The sequence below is a fragment of the Centruroides sculpturatus genome, unplaced genomic scaffold (genome assembly GCF_000671375.1).
Source record: "Centruroides sculpturatus isolate CEXI.00-Female unplaced genomic scaffold, Cexi_2.0 scaffold134, whole genome shotgun sequence".
Classification (NCBI taxonomy): Eukaryota; Metazoa; Arthropoda; class Arachnida; order Scorpiones; family Buthidae; genus Centruroides; species Centruroides sculpturatus.
The window spans coordinates 708,166-730,224 of NW_019384368.1; the positions used below are offsets into that span (position 1 = coordinate 708,166).

Genomic DNA, 22,059 nt, shown 5'->3' on the forward strand with positions numbered 1-22,059 from the left:
AAAATAAAATCATATGATTCTATAAATACTGCCTCTTATCAATAAATGATTCTTTGAAATAATTTGAAATTCATTAAAGGAATTATTTTCATTGTTAAAACCATTAAACTTTAAAAAAAATGTTTTAATGTAAGAAAAATTAATTAATTTAAGTTTTTGTAAATATCTAACTTAAAACTAATATATAGAGTAGAGGTTTGCTATCATTAGCCTTTATAATAAAAGAATATTAATTATTTGAAATGTAAAGAGTAACTTCAGATGTGAATGAGAAAAGAATAATTTCAGTTTAATAACAACAATGTTGATTATCATATGAGGTAAGTTTTGATAAACTATTTTCATAAAATCAAAATATGTTAAAGAAATGCTTCAATAAACAAGTTAATCTCTGTTATATTTATATTACATTTGGAAAAAACATCACAGGAAAAATTACTACGATTTTTCCCTGAATGAAAATTTCCCTTTTTATTAATTCTTGAAATGAACAATGATCAATTTTTATGTACTCGAGTGTCAATGCTCGTAACGGTGAATCAAAACAATAAGTCAATTGTATTCTTTCTAGGTTTTTCTCACAATTTGGGGTATTTTCTAAGAGTAAATCTGATACATATTAAACCTGAAATAACAAAGCTTATTAATCTAATATTTCTGCATAATATAGAATATGACAAAACTGAATTCAATATTATGTTTGATTCCACCTTCAATTATATGGATGAATTTAATTTGCAAAATTCTACTTAAGCAAAAAATTAGATCAATATTTAACGTAGTAATTCTAATAAGAAAAATTACTACTAATGAATATTTCAAATTTAATGTTAAAAAGAAATAACAAAAAATCTCTGCACCAAATGTCCAGCATATAAAGTACAGAAATTTTCAATGCATATAAAATCAGTTAAACATACTGCAGAATGCATTTCCAAGGAATAATAATAAAAAGTTTGTAAAATTCTACTTAAGCAAAAAATTAGATCAATATTTAACGTAGTAATTCTAATAAGAAAAATTACTACTAATGAATATTTCAAATTTAATGTTAAAAAGAAATAACAAAAAATCTCTGCACCAAATGTCCAGCATATAAAGTACAGAAATTTTCAATGCATATAAAATCAGTTAAACATACTGCAGAATGCATTTCCAAGGAATAATAATAAAAAGTTTGTAACAACAAATTTAATTAAAGTTTTGAATCACCTAGATTACCAGGGCAAGCTAAAATTGCTTTTCTTTGATCCATTGCTTTACCTAGTTTCCTTCTTGGCCCAAGAGGAAGTCCCAAACTCTTTAAATCATCTTCGCTTAAAAGCATGAGTGAATCTAAATCAATTCTTTCCTTAGTGAATAGAGGAATATATTCTGTAAGTCCATGAGCAGCCAGGAAAATAATAATAGGTGATGTATCTAGATCTTCTTCTTCATCTAACCTCAAATCATCTTCCCAAGGCATCTGACAGTTTCTTTGAGCTAAACTGCCAGCACTTCCTATGCTGTCATCAGTCCTAATGTCAGAACCTTTTTCTGACGTTCTGCCGGAATCGTCGCCGTCTACTCCCTGATTTGGATTTGGTAGAGAAAGTAGAGTAGTACGAAATGCCACACTACCAAAACCCGGTCTTTCAAATATGCTTGCTGGTTCGGCCAAAGCAACATCGTCACCAATACCAGAATCTGTTGCATGTATAAAGTCTGGTTCACTGTTAGCGCGGGGAATTTTTTCATTTGTGAAAACATCTTTCATGTGCCGTCTTTGTCCTGCCGGACTGTCGTATTTTGGAACATACATCACTTCGGAATCCCTACGCAATCCAGATAAAGAACGAACCGATCTTTTACCTTCTTCATCTGTATTCTCTCTGACTTTAAAATCTCCTCCTGTTGATGCAGATTGTTTTTTGTGTTGAACACGTTTAGAAACTGCTCCAAGCCCTTTCCTAGTTACAGAACTGTTTGTATTAACAATTTCAGAATATTTAGTTGGTGAGAAGTGGAGTTTAGAATCCCTTTTCAATCCAACTAGAATATTTTTTGTTGGAAGTTGATCATTTTCATTTAAAGACATTTTTTTTCTTTGCTTTTCAAGATGTTTTTCCTCTTTTTCTGCTCTTCTTGCAGCTTTTGTTTGTAACTTTGAATAATTTTTTACCCTTTTTTCTGCATCTTTGATTGCCTTTTCTTTTAATTTTTGAACTAATTTCTTATTGAGAGCACTTTGTTTAGAAATCACTTCATCTAAATACCTGAGGATTTCATCTCTCTGATGCATTGCAGCTACATCTTTGCAAGTATGATAATCATTGTCCAAAGACCAAAGATTGACACCAAAATTGACTAGAAAAGACACACAGTTGATATGCCCATTGGCAGCTGCACAGTGTAATGCGGTGTTTCCATAATGATCACATTTGTCCGGATCGCCCCTGAAATATAATTAAAATTAATATTTTATTAATTGTTATCATATTAATTAATCCACTAACCTTATTACATTCCTACCTCAATCATCATTAATCATAGCATGAAAATATACATTTGTTATACTAGTTGATCTACTTCAACCTAGATTAAAGTCAAAGATTGATTTAACAATACAAATTTATTACTAATTAGAGGTACCATCATCTATTGTCATTAATGACCTAGTAACATTGTCATTCAAATTAATGTAGGTTATTTATTGAGTGTCTAATTTTTGAATAAACAAACTTAAGTTCTTCAAGGACAAACATTTGCTGTATTTAATAATTTATAACTTAATCATTAAATTTCACTCAGTGGGAAGAATATTTAGACTTATGATACTGAATTAAACTATGTTTTAAATAATAGTTATACAAAAAGCATTACTAAAATATAAAAACTAATAGTTATAATTTTAAGTGCATAAATATTTGATTTACCATAAAAAATCTTCCTGGAAGCAGCTGAAAATATGACAACGATGTTATAAGTTTTTTTAAAAGTAGAAAAATGATTTTTACATCTTGTTTCACTTAAATAAATACAGAAATATTCCAGTTTTATAAATGACAATTACTTTAATTTGCTTTTTAGTTAAGTCCAATGACTTCTGTTATCTCCAATAATCATTCAGTTGTGACCATCTATTTATCCTCTTAAATACCGAAACAATGTCAGGGGGAAAAATAAAGATTGGATTACTGAAATTATTATAAAATTGGGTGTAGGTATGAAGAGGCCTTGATTTTTCAAGCTTGGTAGATTACAGAATAATTTCTTCACGCTGAAGGTCAATATGTCACATTATTCCTTGGGAACCATCACGAATCTTCAATAACAGCCTTCATTTTTAGCATTAGGAGTTTGATAATTATAATAAATAACTAAAAGTGCAATAAAACTTTCCCAGATGTAACAAATGTGAAGTCAGAGAGCTTGACATAAAATCATTTTTGCTTATTTTTATAGCCGAGAATCTATACAAATATAATTATAGGAAACGTAGAATAATATTTTAAACAATAAACTGTATGAATGGACGATCAATTAAAAAAAAAAACTTCCCATATATAGATCTAGATTTGTTAGAAGAACGATGAAAAATTAGTAACGTGATTATTTTCAGTAGTGTATTGCACGAAACTTTCAGGAGTCAAAGGTTGAGAAGATCGCGTGTTAAAATATTCATTGTTTGAAACCGTCGAAGCGTCGATAATCACAACCACATCGACTGATAAAGTAATGGATGGGTGAACATGTGATAGTGTCTTCCACATCAATAATATACCGAAGTATTTATAAAAATAGAAATTTGAATACTATAGAGAATTCATATTTTCACACGAGAATATCTGCATTCGAAAATCAAATTAAAAATTCATAGTAGAAGATTGTTATAGAGTATAAGAAATTAGTTCGACTTTGAGAATACTTAGTAGCAAAAGTTGAATTACTAATTATTACCTTAACCATATTAAAAAATAATAATAAATTGTCATTTTTTTCGTACTTTTTGTGGATCTGGATTATTTATGCAGTAATTACTTCTAATGAATGCAACAGAACTAGCCTTTTCTTTCTTTTTGTCTCTTGAATCGCTACAAATTAAACTGAGGAATCGACAGACATACATAATGTTAATTTATAGAAAAAACTTCGCTAGTAAGGCATGTTTATAAAAAAACCTGTATAAGAATTTTAAGAATTGTTCCTTTATTCAACAGCATAAATAGCGCCAATATAAATTATATACAAATAATAATAGGTTAATCTGTCAAACGGAATGACTGTCCCGATAAGATAAAGAAATATAATTGATTCATTATTTTTTTTTTCTTTTTTTTGCACGCAAGCTCATCAAAATCAAATTCGAAATTCTTTATCAAGAGAGAACTTTGTTTTAATAAACCACGAGAGGAAATTTCGTATAAACTGGTAGAGAGTGAAGAGTGAAGCAAAGTGCAAATATGTCCTACTTTCCTTTATCTCTAGGACACACGAAACAGAGCGAAGATTGGGGGAAAAGCGGACGTAACTTTTTGGACATTTACTAACCCACCCAACTTCTTTTACGCTTAAACCGACCTTTCTTAGGTCGTGCGATGACTGTCGTCGACCTAGATAGAAAATAACGTACGTATCGCCTTGGCAAGTTAATTTTCCCGCCAGTAACGTGAAAAGTTTTGAAACTCTTCCAAACAATAAACAGGCCAAAACCTGTCCCGTTTCTGCACAAAAGGTCTCGTTTGTGTAGTTCATTTCATAAGATAGAAATTTAGGTCAAAATATATTTAACAGCAGAAGTAAAAACATTCGTCGTATAGTTAATATTTAAAAGGTTTGGGAATAATTTAACTTTTATACCGAGGTGAGCGTAGAAATTATAATCCATGCTGTTTTATCGAGATTTATTTTATTAAAAGTTTAATCTTCAATAAAGATTAAGAATTTAGTGTCGATGATGGTTAATCCTTTAATAAAATACAGTATACGCGTTAGAATAATTGAAACCTTTTGCTAGACTTTGACTTAATAGGAGAATGAAATATAAAAAAAAAAAAAAACTTTGTGCTACATAATCATTGTAAAAATTGGCGAGCTTAAAAACGATACTACAAAATAGCAAAGTTCATCCCATACTTTCCTTCTACAACGTTTTATTCGATCCTTTTAGGGGGGAAAACGTATCCAGTAATTCTTTTAATGATAAACAATGTATAAAAGCGCTTGGAACTTTGAAACTCGGACGTGTCTTCTGTGCGAAGGCAGTGGTCCATAAAGAGTGATTTACGACGTTATCGCACGAAAAATCAAAATAGATTTTCAGATGTACGAAAAAGATTACTGTCATTGAAAGAACACAATTGACAATCGAAATTTGTCTGTCATAATTGAGACTAATAGAGACGACTCGGTTAAGTCAATTAGAACACTAATCGTTTATTTTCCAGCGTTCACTGCTGACGACAAAAACTGTCACTCGATAATCCATAATGCTTTCGTTACGAATTCGACAAAATTTGGTTAATGGTGCATTTAATATAAATAAATTTTTTTCCTTGGGTGAATGTTTTCTTGTTTCTGTAACTTAGGATAAGTTCGTCCAAGATTTTAGTCCAATGACGACATAATTTGCAGATGAATTTTTTTTAGTTTTATTATTAGAGTCTATTTTTATATGGATATTACAGTCAAAGCTCTGAACAACTGTTACTGAAAGGATCAAAATGGCCGTTGTTCGGAGGTTAGACTACTGTATATTATAATTTTAATAATATTTGTATATTAACCTAATATACGCTAACTTTTTTCATTGTACTGTACATTAATCTTATATATTAATTTAAGAAACTAAGTACGAAGATATTTTCGTGTGAAATTTTTAGACAAGAAATCTTAATTACTTTCGAATTAAAATAATGATTATGAATTAAATATATACTCAAAATTATTTTCTTTAAACTTATGTGAATATATTAATAAGTTTGCTATATAATAATTAAATATTTAGTGAATTTAGACTCGGGTATAAAACGTTTAACATTTAAGATTAAATTCATTTTACACTATTACTTAATATTACTGAATTACACGATTTAAAAATTATTTTAATTTTAATTAATTTAGCCTAATTAAAATCCCATTTTCTGAACGTTTCAGTTTTAATTCTTTTAATATCGCTTTCAATTTTCCTGTAAATAATTATGAAATATAATTACCAATCTTTTGAAGTAATTCACAAATTAAATATTCATTTAGATTTAAACGTCATATATAAAATGTTTTATAATTTATTATTTATATTTAAAATATTTTGTCACAAGATAATAGAAAGGGCACAATACAAGATTGAATGGCCTTGAAGAGTTAGAAATTAACTGTACCCGAGAGATATTAAGTGAAAACTAGGCAGACCACCATTAAAATGGGATGATTCGCTGGTCAAGATATTGGACAAACTCTAGAAAAGGAAAGCTGGGGACAAAGGACACCGGAAGTTTTGCGACTTGCACCATTGGAGAATCTCCAAATGAAAACGCAAGTCCACCTCGAACAATTCTGGTTCTAAATTAAAAGTTCGTATAATTTTTCTATCTGATGCGATGTTTCTTCATTTATAATACTTTTTACATGAGACATTGTGTATCTGTATTGAACCAGAAGTTCTCTAGATACGCAAACCGTGAGATCTGAGTACAGAAAAGTAATAATAAGAATAATAATAATAATACACCGGAATTTTAATTCGTACAATTGAGTTGAAGAAAGAATTGTCATCCGGTATCGGGTGTATTAAATGGAAAACAAATGAATGATGGGTAAAAGAGATGAAGAGGAAAGTGATGTCAACGACGCGAGGCGTGTCCATGAACCATGGTCTGGCGATCACGTGCACCCAAGTGAGACATAAAAGCCCTCAGTATTGCAGAACCTATTGGACAAGCGTAGGACATTTCGAGAAATAACTGTTATTCCCGAAAATTATAAATTGAGATGTCAAGGTTAATTAACTCGGGGAAATTCTAAACTAAACTTATCAAAGAAGATAAATTTATATTTTAGTAAAAATATCATTTCCGTATATCTATTTATACAATTGAAACGGTCGATTACTACCAACATTTCAGATAAATGAAAACAAAATGGAATTCTCTATAAAATGCAAGTGAGAGTATGTTTTCCAGAAACAGTACGAAGCGTTTATGAACTGAAATTACTCGTTTCTTAAGGTTGTGTCAAGTAAGGTCAATGTGCCGAATATTACATCTAAACTACAAGTAATTTTTTTATCGTGACTTTTTCAAACTATATTCTTTTCTTTGAATACAACTGTACGCTTCTTTTTATATTTTAATGTTTAAATCATATAAAAGCTGGATGAGAATAAACTTATTATTTTAATCTATTATACGGACCTACAGTTTATTTGATAAACTTCTTTCACGTAACGTCTATTCGTAGTAATTCTACCGTGCCATAAGCCGATTGTAAGAGTAAAAGAAAAAATAATAATAATGTTTAAATATAATTTCTGTATCGAGAGGGGTGGCTTAGAAACGAAGTCGTGTACTAGATTCACATTGAACAAATCTCCTTTCAAACAATAAACAGAACATAAATGTCAGGAACAGTGACTGATGATGACGTGACCGCGACATTACTGATGACGGTCGAGGTAAATGCTGGAAAATCACGTCCAGCTTGTTTCTAAGAATATGTAACTTCTACGGAGTGTACGGTACGCTCTATTTCTTCCGATCGCACCCAGAAATCTAACATGAAATATGGTGCTTTTCTAAATGTGGAACATCAGTAATAAGCATGGCCTTTTCACGAGATTTCGTGTAATTCCCATAGAAATTATCCATCTGATTAAAAATCATTTAGAAAATATACGTAGAATTTGATGTGGTACAATATATATATATATATATATATATCACATACATATCATATTGTATCGTGTACTGTACATTATAATGTCCGTGTGCGTTTAAGTCATTCTGCACAATAGCAGGAAATGTGATTGTTATTCAGACATGTGAACAAAATCCTGTTATAAGTTCAGCTGGAATTTGAGTTCGTCAACCGTATATTTACTGAGTCAATTGGCGTTTCGTTGTCTGGGAAATGTGTACATTTACTTGCCAGTATCCCAAAACGGTTTCTTACGGGAAAAATCGTAATAAAAATGAACTGTGTTATAATTACGGAAAAATTGGCTACGTAACAAAAGCTACAAGACGAACTAAAAGATTACAAAACGCAAGACATTTAAAATTTTCCTATGGACAGGCTCATAGACCAATGCTTACCAGACTACTAATTGCGTTAATTAGCGTACTTAATTAATCGGCGCTTAAAATACTTTGCGATCACTAATTATAAACAAGGAAATAAACTAACACTCAATGTTAATTAATATTCAACTTCTAGGGAAAATTAGGAATTTAATTAATTAAAATATATCCCGAAACAAAATTTATGACCACAGATATACTTAAATCATAATTATTATAATAAAATCCTATCATTAAATGTCACGTAAATTAGACCATTGAAATAGTTTTTGATATTTGATAAAAATTTATATATTTAAAACGTTTTACATTCCGTAAATTTTTAAAAGCTTTATGTATATTCCGGCTTAATATAAATAAGCCGGCATTTGCAATACATAAAGGTCTTAAAAAGCAGATAAAATAAATCTGATAATTACCATAAAATTAAAAATAAATATATATTATTTATAAGATACATTGAATGCGCAATAAACTAAATATTAATTTCCAATTTAATGTGCATAAACTAATTTTTTTAAAGAAAAAAGGGCCGTAAAAAAAGCAGTTGATCAGAATTGCCCGGGGTGATCGATTCATTTCCTCATTCAGAAGTTGAGATCGTGGTAAGATAAAGAATCTTCAGTTAATGTACTTTAAATCTTGTGAAAATTTAACGGAAAATAATGATATTCGATAGCCATTTTCATTAAATTAATTACTTTGGGCGTGTTTATACGCGAGATTATTTTATAACTTTACAACTAAAAAAAATTATAAATTATCGACTTTTTTAAATTTAGATATTTATCAATTAAATCTGTACAATTGTAAATATATATATATAGGCCTATATAATAATCGTATTAAGCTATAAACGTAAAAATATTTATAGAATCATGGACCAGTGCACAAATCTATTCTCATTGATGTTGCACCATTCTATACAGTGAATAGTGCAATATCATGCATATAAAGAATATTCGTTTTATATTAAATATATTACAGAATTGTGTTACTTAGTCTACAAATAAAACTGCGTTTTAATGGGGAAAAAGTTAACTTAATTCCTTGTTAATGTTATTTGGAATTAACACGTGCGATGTTCCTAAAATTCCGACTGATTTCGGGATCATTGAGTGTTCCATTTAATATTTATAAATAAAATTTAATATAGAATTTTTCTACTTGAAGTAACTTAAGCTCGGACGACTCAAGCAAACAATTAATTTACTTATAGACTAATCGGTCACTGTTTATTTCTATAACAAGGTATAATATTAATTTATATATTAACGTAGAGTATAGTTAATTTATATGAAATGATACATAATTCTATATAGATTAAAATAGAATAATTCTACTATTCTATAATACGTGTATCACGGAATGGTGTACCTGTTTACCTGATATATCATCCTACACATTAACTAGTTGCAAATTAAACAGTTGGGTTTATCGTTCTGTATACCTTACCGTAGGCGGTGGGCAAAATTGCCAGGGGCCCAAACTAATCTTTTATATGAAAAATTTCCCCGAAAAAGTCTGAAGTCAACACCGTACTGTACGTGGAGCCCTAATTCAAATTGCCTGGGCCCCACGAAGCTATAACGCGCCAGTGACCATAGGTTTATCATTTTGTACACATTACCATAGATTTATTTATCGTTCTGTACACGTTACAAGGTTAGAATTATCATTAAGTAGGTGCACTTTTGATACAGAACGATACACCTACTCTACAAGTATAATTGTATTAACAGTGGCCTAGAAGAGTTATCCTATGGAAAAATTGCCCCTTTTTTGCCCATAAAGCTAACGCGCCATTTTTTTTTAAATAAAACATTATTTCGGGGCCCCACCAAGAGGGGGCCGCAAACCAATCTTTTATAAGAAAATATCTTCCCCTGGAAAAAAAATGTCCGAAGTCAACACGAGGGGGCCCCCTCATTCGAATCGGCCCGGGCCCCACCAAGCCGTAACGCGTTAATAAAAGAAACATTTAATTAAATATTAAACGCCCGATTGTTGTTTATTCAATTTCCAACTTACCCGCGGCCCACCAGTAAACGTAAAGCGTCCAAATTTCCGTAATAGGAAGCCCAAAGTGTCGGTGTCATTCCATCTTCGTCTGGAGCATTGCAATCTCGTCTGTTGGCTTCTCTTAATAAATCCAAATAACCATCCCTAGCAGCCCTGTGGAAGCGATCCCTGTCGGTCGAGAACATCTTCTAGCATTTCACGACACTTTCCACATAATTGTAAGCGATAATAATTAACTTTAAAATCAAAAAAAATAAATAAAATGTCGTTGGAGTCGGGAGTGTAACCAGCGTCCTCTTTGCAAATAGTTCGTCTGCTCCGTTCGTGCAGACGCTGATGACGTGTGGACTCGGTGACGTCACCGACCGGTTTCGTGCACGGTTCGGTAAATTTAACTTTTAATACGGAGTGTCGAGTAAAATAAAACTTTTAATTTTTAGTTTTATAGTTAATTCTTTTTTAATAATAATTTTTATATTAANTATATATATTTTAAATCTTGTTAGCTATTAAACGAATTCGAAATTTTTATACTAAACGATGATTGGTTAGAATTTGAAATTTTGAAAATTCAAACTGAAAATGCTTGTTTTTTTTTGGTTAAAATTTGGTTCCACTTTTTGTGTTTATCCTTGTATTATAATATGTATTGTAGAAAACTATAAACACGCTTTCATCCACACTTCCTGTCGAATAGGATCAACCGACAAAATTTCGACAAAGAGTGAAATTACAGGAAGTATCATAGCTTATGTCAACGAGGGATGCATAGTAAATAATTTTTCCCTCTCTTTTATTTTACGTTTTGAGTTCCTTTTAAAGAACAATGCACCTTTTCAAAATCGGAATTTAGGTCTAAATTAAAATCTAGATTAATTAACTATTTGTTTTCATTATAACTTGTATGGTTCTCGGCCTTAGCTCCTTTAGCTCCGAACACCCGATCTATGTCCCTTTATTAGAAGATAAAGTGTATAATTTCAATAAATATACAGATATGACGATATACATCTGTTTATTTCGATTTATCTATAAAAAATTTGATGTTTTACACCCTCGAAAAGGACATCTCATATCTTAAGGGAATGTATTCACCTATATGAATGAATCACTTTGCTGTCTGATCAAACTGATCAAACTTTAACTGAAATTTCCTAATTAAACATATTCATCTTTAAAAATACCTTGAAAAAATATTGCAAAATTTCTTGGTAAGATGAAAATGTATAGGCTTATACTGTACGTTTAATTCTACATTTATATGTAGGACTATAAATATATATATATATTTCTATTAAAACCAAGGACATAAACTGAAACGATCCGAGACATAATTAATGAAGTTAATGGAGTATACAAGATGATCGATATTAATTCCTGCTTATGGCTTTACTTGGATTGACAAATGTAAAGATTGAAATGCTTTAAATCGAATGAAAATAATTCAATTATTTTTTTATATTTTATACAGAAATATATGTAATAGAAGAAAGATACGACGATCGGTCAAAAGCATCCCCTTCAAAATGTTTACATTTTTGGACTTGGGCACTTTGAAACACCGAGAAATGTAGAAAAATTGGATTTTTTTCCTCCTGTGTATATGGATGTTAGTGTGTGGGGAGTACGATTTTGTACTTTGAACCTTAATAACTCCTGTGCCTTTTGTCGAAGTTTTTTGAAATTTTGCAAGGAGATTTGGATATTAGGTGGATTGATGCCATTAAATGTTGGTGGTTTTTGGTCCAAGGAATAGAAAGATGGAGATGGGTCCAGTAGGGTCAGACTTAAAGACGATTTTACTCGTTATTAGCATTTACAAGTTTTCATGAAACTCGTCTCTACCCTGAAAATAAAATTATTTTTGTCACTTTATAATAATTAATAATATAAAAACTTTTAAAAATAAAATATCGTAATAGATTGCTCCACACACAACCCATAGCCTTCCTTCTAATTATTTAATAAACTATAATTGTTTATATATAAATTTATAAATGAACATTTTAATTATTAATGGATTCTCTATGACGAAATAAATATAGTACAACTAAAGTAAATATATATTAACATATATTTTATATAATGTCTTGCCCGTCTACCGGATTTTTGAAAGGATTTGGTTTGATATATACATTTCATACAGCATTTAACTATTTCTGCTGTTTTCTATTAAATAAAAATTAAAATACAATGTCCATTACTTTTGTTTTATATTTACAGTTTAAATTATAATATATATTGTCAAAATTATTTTATTTTATTTGAATTTAATAACTGAATGGCAGGAAATGTCTTACTCTACAATTATTTATATATTTATTCTTATTATAATAATCTGTCACCATTGAAAATGGCTGATATATGATAAAATATTGTAAATATAATGACAAATTGTTTTGCTATTTCATCATAAATGTATGATAAAAATGTTTTATCCTATATATTACAAATAAGCTTATTTATACTATATAACATATGATGTAAATTATTACAATACATTAAATTATTACGTAAAAATTTTATACTTCTTCATTTCCAGTTTATTTTTTATTAAAAATACTCCTGATATTCTATAATATTAATTTTTAAAAATGCCATCATATTATTATTGTTCTTACTGAGACAAATTAACAAAGAAACTGGTAAGATTCGGCATTATATTCATTTCAAAAACATACTAGATTAGTGAAGAAGCTTGGAAATTGTAGAAGAATACTTGAAATAGAGAAGCTGAACTACTACTTCTGGTTAAAGCAGTTATCAATACACAATGGAGAGAGTATATCTCATGAATTGCCACTTTAGAAGTATAACAAGTGGCATGCTAATAAGAACATCGATTATTACGACTTAAAAAACATTGACAATCATAAAAAATTGAATAGAAAATGGTGTGTTGCACTTTTAAAATAGACAATAAATGGTTGGTTGATTGGCTTCTTTTTTATAGAGAGGGAAAAAAGTCGTAGTGAAGTTACACTGTGCTATATTTGATTTTAAAAAAGCCATGTGTTACAGGTGTACTATAATACAATTAGTATAAAACAATAATACACAATAAAATTAAATTTTAAAATGATTAAATTAATAATATTCAGATAATACAAGAGAAAGAAATGCAATTATTTTTAAAGGCAATAATCTATGTGACACATTTAATGAGTTTTTAAAAACTAAACTAAACAATGAAATAATTTAATTGCTTAATTTATGCTAAATTATGATTTTATAATGAATTTTCTAATTCAATTTTATTTTTAAAAATTTATTTAATAAAAATTTGATTTAATAAAATTTTTTTTGTAAATTTTCGAATTCAACATTTAATCGAATGATATCAAAAACGAAAAAATATATATACTGTCCACCTCAAATTAGTAGTGTCTTGCCCCTTTACATCATACTTTTCCTGCAAGCAACAAAGTTCTGCCGCCATCTATCTAACACCTTACAGGGGAAGTTTTGAATTGAAATAACGTGATTTTCGGTTTGTATTGGAAGTTAATATATAGTTAATCGGCGCCTCCTGTCCATATGCTTTCCATATATTGTCTCGCCTTTCGATAACTAACTACGTTCTCGAAGTTAAGGAAAGACAGACAGACAGACAGTGGGAATTCACAGGTCTACAATTTTTCATTTATTTAGGAAAAAAATGTAATTATAAATTTATATACGAGTATTCCTCCTGTTCAATAGCCTTCAAGCGATCATGACACATTGCTTAGCGGGTGGCATAGTTTTCTTTCTCCTCCTCCAGTTTATGGAACACCTGTACATGCTTTGCACGTTTTAGTTTGTAATGAAAGATCTCCCACGCTTGAAGGCATGGTTGTAGCACAATGAGCACCTGGCTTAGTCTTCTGGTTGATGATGTAGACTTCATTTCATGCGGTGTCCTGGACATTACATTACCCATTTGCCCGACTTTGGTAACCAACAGTCTGATATTGATACTGATAGGAATAGGATTTATGAATTTCTGGGTGAAATTTGTTTGTACTTCTATGTAAAGAAATCCACTAAAATAGGCGCAAACAAAGGCGATTTTCTCTTCTTGGATCAGCATGTTTCACACGACCTGTATACAAGTGATTTTATTACAATTTTCATAAAAATGGATCGAGACTTAATAATAACCTTGTATATCTCATATACAACGACTAATATTAATTTTATCGTTAGTATATTTAAAGAAATGAAAGAAGTTAACGTCGACATCAATTCATTCTTATCAACTGCAATCTTGTTTGATGACGTTTGCCTGTACTTGTATATGATTGGTTGCTTATTTCGTTATTCTGGTTTCTCGAAATAGCAGGTGAGAGTATTGGGTAATTGCATTCCGCTTTCCCTAGCGAATGTGTGAGTGAAGTAAGCCTAAAAATGGAGCCAATGTGCTAGATCTTAATTAAATATGTATTACTAGTAGCCCGGGACGCCCCCTAGTGGGCGTTCTTTACAAATTTCCATGAAGCACGGTTCCTTTGACTTTTTTGTTCCTATCAATATGCTGTACAGCTCTGTTAAAGTCCCAATGGTAAGATTTACCCTCCGAATGAAGAGGTGGCGACCCCCCAAACTGTAGCCCCTGTGCGAACAATAAAGTCAAAGGAACCATACCCCTACTCGCGATCCTTCGCGAGATATAAGCCCCTGAAATAATAAATTCCTATTACAAATATACTGAATTATTTATATTGTTATATTGACCAAATAATAATTTATGGGCCAAATGAATAATAATAATTCATATTGTTAATTTAAATAAGAATTAAAATTGTTAATTTGAATGTTTGAAATATGACACATGATAGGGGCGCCTCTAGTGTCCGTTATCAAACGGTTATGGGACAGACGGACACTTTGAATGGGTTATATATATAGATAATGCGACTGCAGCTAAGCAAGAAAATTCTTCGTAACGCTACATCAGTTGATATGACGTCTTGTGACATTTTTTTTTTTTGTAATTTCAAATTTCTTGCAAAAATTTTAAATACACTATAATTTAAGCATCTTATAATTTTTAAATACACTCATTGCCATAAAAGCGCATAAAAAATGAGGTGTCGTGCCGCTGCGAAACTTGGCACGCAGATAAGTCTCAAGGTGATATGAAAATTATTAGAGTTATAGCGTGGTGGCTCATTGCTTATTGCCAGCAGAAGGCATCAAAGTGCCCTTTGGCCTAAAAAAAACTCATAAAGCCATACTGTCATCGGCGTGGTCCTCCCGCTCACTATATCCGAGAAACTTGGAGCCTAGAGGATCGATGTGGCGTTTTCGGGGCAGAAGCCCTTGGAATCCTGTGGGCAATTCAACTCAGCTAACCACTTCACCGCCCGACGGCGATCTTTTCAGACAGTACGTCGGCTTACAAGCGGTGGCTGACGTCATATTCTCCTCACCCGCGGTCATCATAGACCTGGCGGCTTCCATCTGTTCATATACGGCGCCCATCGTTGTTGGGTAGATGCCGGGGCACCCCGGTATCCCGATTAACGAGGCAGCTGACAAAGTTTCTCGCCAAGACACGCTGACCGGCTCTATATGGAAGACGCTCATGCCGAAAGACCTCTCCCGACATATGAGGAACAGGACCATTCAGAATTTGATTGACACCTGGACTCCCGACCTGCGTAATAAGGGACGAGATCATCTTCGTTCCTTTGCCGATTGGATTTATCATCACGCTCAAACCGCTAGCCTCAAACCGATACCCCACGTGGCGGCGTTGGAACGTTACATCAATCGCAGCGGCCGCTTCATTTAATTAAACACCAGTCGGAGATGAGAGCCAACTAGGCTAACGTCTCCATATCAACCAACCAAGAACAAGAATAAGCCATTCTGTCTGTAGTTTACCTGTTGCAGAGTTACGCCGTATCACTAGAGATGACTTTACATCGTAATCGAAAACCACATAAACACCGACGCAACGGACGGAACCGGGTCGTCTACAGCGACGAATCCAGATTCAGTTTGGGCATTGACGAGGGTGTGTACACAACCGTCAGTCCTGCCTATGCTTTGGAGCGACACACCACCCCACAGCGGATGTAATCACATACAACTGCCGGCCACCTCTAGTAGTGATCCAAGGGACTACCCAGCAGTATGGTAGTAACATCCTGCAGCCGCATGTGTTGCCTCTCTGGCAGGGCTCCCGAGAGCCATTTTCAATAGGACAATGCTCGACCACACACAGCAAGGATGTCACGGACTGCCTCCGTCATATTGGCACACTTCTCAGTCCTGCCCTGTTCCCCCCTATTTGTCACCGATCGAACACGTCTGGGATCACCCGGGACGCCAAGTTGGGCAACCCAGGAGTTTGGCCGAACTGGAAGACCGTTTGCGACAACCGTGGACAGAGATACCGCAGGAAACCATACGGCACCCGTATTCCTCCGTGCCCTCCCGTATCATGTGGTGTATTCGTGTTAGAGGTGGCCCAACGGGGTACTAGAACCGCCTTTTTTTGTAGATTTTCCTGCAATAAATGTTTCTTTTGCTTTCATTTTATAATCACTTATATAATCGTTGCACTCACACATGTACTGTACAATTTCGTTCGATTCCGACTACTCCTTGGTGCGCTAATTTTTATGGCAATGAATGGTTATATTCTAATACGTAACGAACATGGAACTATTTTCATTCACAAATGTATACAAGGCACTATTCTTAATATAGGTCATGATATAGTATAATTAATCAGTTAGACATTTTGAGAGAATGAAAGTAAAATATAAAAATTATATATTTTCGATTATTTATCAGCTATTTTATAACGCAAATGAGATAATTATTGTTTTCTCGGGTCACACAATGATAATTTGTGAGACTATCTTCTGAATGATATCTGCAGATTTTGCAATTATTTTAAGTTGACGAAATAAAGTGTGGTCTTTATTCAATTATTATTATTTTACTTATTCATTCGCAAAAAATAAAAATAATAATAAATAAAACCAACTGTGCATAATAAATCAATAAAATATAAAAAACTTCATCTGTATATTATTTGGTTTACTGGTAAAGTTATAAAATTTTATCATAAGATTCATACAATTAATCAAAAATACCTTTATCCCAGAGATGATAGACAATTGTAATAATGGTTTGGTGGGCGATCTACCAGGAGGAAGGTGCTTCTCGGGAGGAATTTCTATGGAATACTGGCTCTACATTGGTGTTAGACACGCGAAAAAAGCCCGCAAAACTCCATGCGCACGTGTAGTGTTCTCTTAGCCCTGTGTAGTATTTTGGATTGGCTTCAAAGTTATCGATGATCGGTGAATTGATGGTTTCGTGTAATCATGGCGACGGATCAATGCTTACGTCTGACCATAGATTAACCGTTTAATTAACTTCCGACGTTCTGTGGCACTAAAAGAATTTTTATTTATAATTATGTCCATTATGGGTTCGGCTATGTCTACAATGGATGCCGCTGCCTGGTTTTATAACTATACTCCTATTTGCAAAACAAAAACGCTTTTATTTTTACGAATAGGAGTATTGCAATTTATATGCAGGGTGTCTCAAAAGCTCGTAGACTTTTAAAAAATCAATAAATTGGCATATTATAGTGGAGTTTGCACCAAAAGATTTGTCATGGAGGTGTATTTTTTTGGCATAAGAAAACATTTTAATTTAAACTTTCACCAATAGAGGAATGCTGTATCGTTTGCATCACGAAAATATGAAAACTTAAATCCTTCAAAAAGATGTGCAGCTGTATCATCAGTATTTTGTGCAAATTAAGTATTACATTCCAATGTCAACGTTAATTTTCATGCATGCAAATTAATTAATGTTGATATTGGTGGATAAGGCAACACCGCTGGTAAAACTACTATAGCTGCGTGAAGCGTATCAAGGTATACACCTTGATACGCTTCACGCAGTTATCAGTTGTGCTACACTTTTGGCTCACCTGCCCACACTACAACCAGGCCCTCCTCGAACTCGAATCTTCTCCCAATATCAAAGTCGCAATACTCGTGGATCAGTCTATGATTTACTGGTCCTCTGCACTCATAATCATAGTATATTCGGATTCCAATTATGAGAAGGACGTCGTCTATCGATCCATATTATTTTTATTTCGTCATTTTTAGGGAAAACATGATATATGATTTAATTCAGAATTGCTCCTAGTTTTAGGCATACTATTGTTTAATAAAGTAACACCTCATACCTGGCATCTAAATTTAAATCTGAAAAAATAATAATGGCGAAAATTTCTCTATGTAATATTAAATGCTTCTGCTTTTAAATTTATATCATTTGCTGAAATCTTGCAACTCAAATTTCATTCACTTCTAATTAGGAGCCTAGAGGGTATGCCTAAGTACGGTAACCGCGTTGTTTTCAGGGATGAACCTCCCTATCCTAATCGATAGACATGACTATATGGCCGATGGCGGAGCGGTTTTTTTTTTTACTTTTTCCGCCCGGTGGGAACTAAGAGGTCTCTTTTAGCAAACCCATTATGGGATCGGCCAAGTCCACAATGGGGCAACCGGGTGGTGAGGAACGGTGCCCGACATATCCGGACGGACCACCCCCGAAAATTTCCTGGGGATTTATCGACCCGTCCGGATTCGAACCCGCGACCCCCCATAGCGGTAGGCTGCCACCTTGATCGCTCGGTGGTAACCTATAGCTTTTATTCATTATTTGCTTTATTCAAGAGTCATAATATAAATTAAAACCAATACAAAATTTTTATTTAGCAAAGTTAATCATCCGCAGACATTTATCGCTCATTGATATTAGTATTTTTATCTGTCAATGATATCAATACGTGACATTAATACGATTATTCCGATATTGAAAATGATACCAAATTGGACTTTCTTTAATTAAGATGCCCTCTAAATTTCCGTTTAGAATCAAATCATATACAATGAAGCAAATTTATTGTTTATTTTATTACTGATATAGATTTTCTCAAATAATCATAACCGAGTAGACATATATTAATTGAAATTAAGATTTTCGGCCGAAAATGCTATCTACACGTTAGCATAACCGCGACCTAACTGGGAAAGCAAACATATTATCGCAGCTCCACCTGGTAATAAGAAAATCTAACATCCAAAAAATGAAAGAAATTAAATTTTTAAACTCCTTTATTATATTATCGCAGGAATTTTAATTTTAAATAATAATTTTACATAATCGAATTTATTGTAATTAATTCGCGTGCTTTTGGCGATTAAATAATGACGCATCATAAGCGAATACCTCAAGAGAGGGGTGATTATTTGTAATCGAGTCACCTGACGGTCACAAGACTCTTAATCAACTTCTAGTTTATATAAATAGATAAGAAATACTCGGCTTTTGTTTGCTTCAGAAAGACAAAGGATGAAGTCGTCAATTCTGTTCCTTTTTGTTTGTCTAACGCTAAGCACTTGCGAGAATTTAGTCCGAATTCCGCTTTATCGATTTAAATCGGTCCGACGTCATCTTCACGAAGTTGGTACACCAATCAAAATCGTCAAAAATGAGCGTTATTTCGGCGTAAATGGGCCCTTTCCCGAACCTCTGTCCAACTATTTAGATGCCCAGTATTATGGACCCATTACAATTGGCACTCCGCCTCAGAATTTTAAGGTTGTTTTCGACACCGGTTCGTCGAATTTATGGGTCCCCTCTAAGCAGTGTAAATGGACCAACATTGCTTGTTTGATCCACAATAAGTACGACCATACAAAGTCCTCGACCTATCAGAAGAATGGAACCTCGTTTAAAATTCGCTATGGGAGCGGTAGCATGACCGGTTTCTTGAGCACGGACACTGTGGCCATCGACCAGATACCGGTCAAGCACCAGACCTTTGCCGAAGCCGTGACGGAGCCGGGATTGACCTTTATCGCTGCCAAGTTCGATGGTATACTTGGTCTGGGTTTTGACAACATTGCCGTCGACGGAGTGACTCCGGTGTTTACCAACATGGTGAGGCAAAAGTTGGTAGACAGACCCGTTTTTAGTTTCTACCTCAACAGGAATCCCGATGCCAGCATCGGAGGGGAAATTATCTTTGGCGGAAGTGATCCCAAACATTACAAAGGTAACTTTACTTATGTTCCTGTCACAAGAAAAGGATATTGGCAGTTTAAGATGGATGGAGTATCTGTCGGCTCTAGTAACGGAAAGTACTGCGTCGGCGGTTGTCAAGCCATTGCTGACACTGGTACCTCGTTGATTGCCGGTCCCACCGATGAAATTACAAAGCTTAATAAGGAAATAGGAGCTACGCCCCTGGCGGCTGGCGAATACATGATCGATTGCGATTTGATTCCTAAATTACCCGTCGTAAATTTTGTTTTGGGTGGAAGGAGCTATCCTCTTCAAGGATCTGACTACACGATGAAGATATCTCAATTTGGACAGACTGTCTGCATCAGTGGATTTATGGGCCTGGATGTTCCTAAACCTATGGGACCTTTGTGGATTCTCGGCGATGTTTTCATCGGGCGTTACTACACCGAATTCGATTACGGCAATGCTCAAATAGGATTAGCCGAGACGGTATAAAATAAATTTCATCTTTTGTTTTACGGTTACAATTGCTTAATCTTTTTGTAATTGTAAAATATTTGCTAATTATTAAAACATGTAGCTTAATTGTATAAGTGATAAAACCTTTGGAATGTAATTTATTATTATAAACAATCTAGTTTGTATATCTGACAACACCACTACTAGACGTTGGACTCCGAACTTATTCTACTTTGGACTGTTTTTTTTTTTAAATTCACAAGTTGAGATAATTGTTTGTTTATAAAATGTAAAACCAAATTTTGTAATTAAAAACAAATTTATATGTTTATTAATTTTAAGAGATTTGTCTAAAGGCTAGATATTTAAAATTGTTGTATAAAATGAGTGTGTGTGTATATTATATATAATGCACTCTCTTATTAAAAAATAAAGAAATTCAAATTTTGTAAATTGGTAGTTTGTATTAATATTTACTAATATGGCAATTTTTTCTATCTGCTGGAGCACTTCCATGATCTTCAGTTTTATCCACTGCCATGGTGAGTTGATTAAATTGCCGAATGGTGGTGATCAGTCACGGTTTTGTGCATGACTAATGGTTGGTTGATCATGTGAAGTTTTTTGCATTTTTTTTACCACATGTCTAAAACATTTGGTTTTTGCCAAATACTGAGCGAACATTTGGTCAATACCAAGTAGTTTACTTATGACTATTTGGTATTTTCTATATGCTGAATCAAAGGGTTCCCCTTTGATTCAGCATTATTTGATTCAGGATCTCGGACAAACATTCTTAATTCCTGCAAAGAAATGTTGCTCTGTAAATAATCATATATGTGGACATATCACTGCTTTGCTTTGAGTGACACAACTAAAAAAACATATGCAAAGAAAGCGTAATCAAACTCTTTAAGTACAGTATAGTAGTTTTATCACGTAAAAAAGCATATTTGTACCTCCATTGGATTCCCATCGGAAATTGTGTCAATTCATATTCAACTTTTAGTCAAGTAAACTTTTTAAATACTTCCTGTGTAAAATAACACTTTTTTAGAATTATGCCCCTATCAAAGCAAAGCAACAATGACAAACACTTCAGTAAATTTATTAAATTAATATGCCTCAATGTTCTTAATTTATTGTAATCTTATTTCGTTCACTAGTATGTATCTATTAACAGGATTTATTAAACTGGCTTTAATGATACTGCAACTCAGTTTCATAGATTATAAAA

The 22,059-nt window shown here is 32.8% G+C and overlaps 2 protein-coding genes across 3 annotated transcripts; one reads left to right on the forward strand and one right to left on the reverse strand.

Moving 5' to 3' along the window:
- Window positions 1–252: 252 nt before the first annotated feature.
- LOC111613257 (Usher syndrome type-1G protein homolog) lies at window positions 253–10,619 on the reverse strand. 2 transcript variants are annotated; one of them, XM_023354614.1, is made up of 3 exons: window positions 10,308–10,619; window positions 1,154–2,435; window positions 253–932 (listed from the first exon to the last, which is right to left on the reverse strand). In XM_023354614.1, exons 1-2 carry the CDS (start codon window positions 10,481–10,483, stop codon window positions 1,196–1,198), a joined length of 1,416 nt encoding a protein of 471 aa, XP_023210382.1. In that variant the 5' UTR covers window positions 10,484–10,619; the 3' UTR covers window positions 253–932; window positions 1,154–1,195. The 2 variants fall into 2 exon arrangements, with proteins under 2 accessions (XP_023210382.1, XP_023210375.1); XM_023354607.1 differs by lacking the exon at window positions 253–932 and having other exon boundaries at window positions 990–2,435.
- Window positions 10,620–19,559: 8,940 nt separating this feature from the next.
- On the forward strand, window positions 19,560–21,102 carry LOC111613273 (lysosomal aspartic protease-like). The gene has a single exon (XM_023354622.1). It carries the CDS (start codon window positions 19,686–19,688, stop codon window positions 20,856–20,858), a length of 1,173 nt encoding a protein of 390 aa, XP_023210390.1. The 5' UTR covers window positions 19,560–19,685; the 3' UTR covers window positions 20,859–21,102.
- The last annotated feature ends 957 nt before the right edge of the window (window positions 21,103–22,059 follow it).

Bases quoted from the DNA above. Each gene is read 5' to 3' on its own strand.
- LOC111613257 (XM_023354614.1), bottom strand. From the start codon at position 10,483: ATGTTCTCGACCGACAGGGATCGCTTCCACAGGGCTGCTAGGGATGGT. The intron at 2,436-10,307 runs GTAAGTTGGAAA...ATTATATTTCAG, and splicing joins CGTTTACTGGTGGGCCGCGG to GGGCGATCCGGACAAATGTG.
- LOC111613273 (XM_023354622.1), top strand. From the start codon at position 19,686: ATGAAGTCGTCAATTCTGTTCCTTTTTGTTTGTCTAACGCTAAGCACT.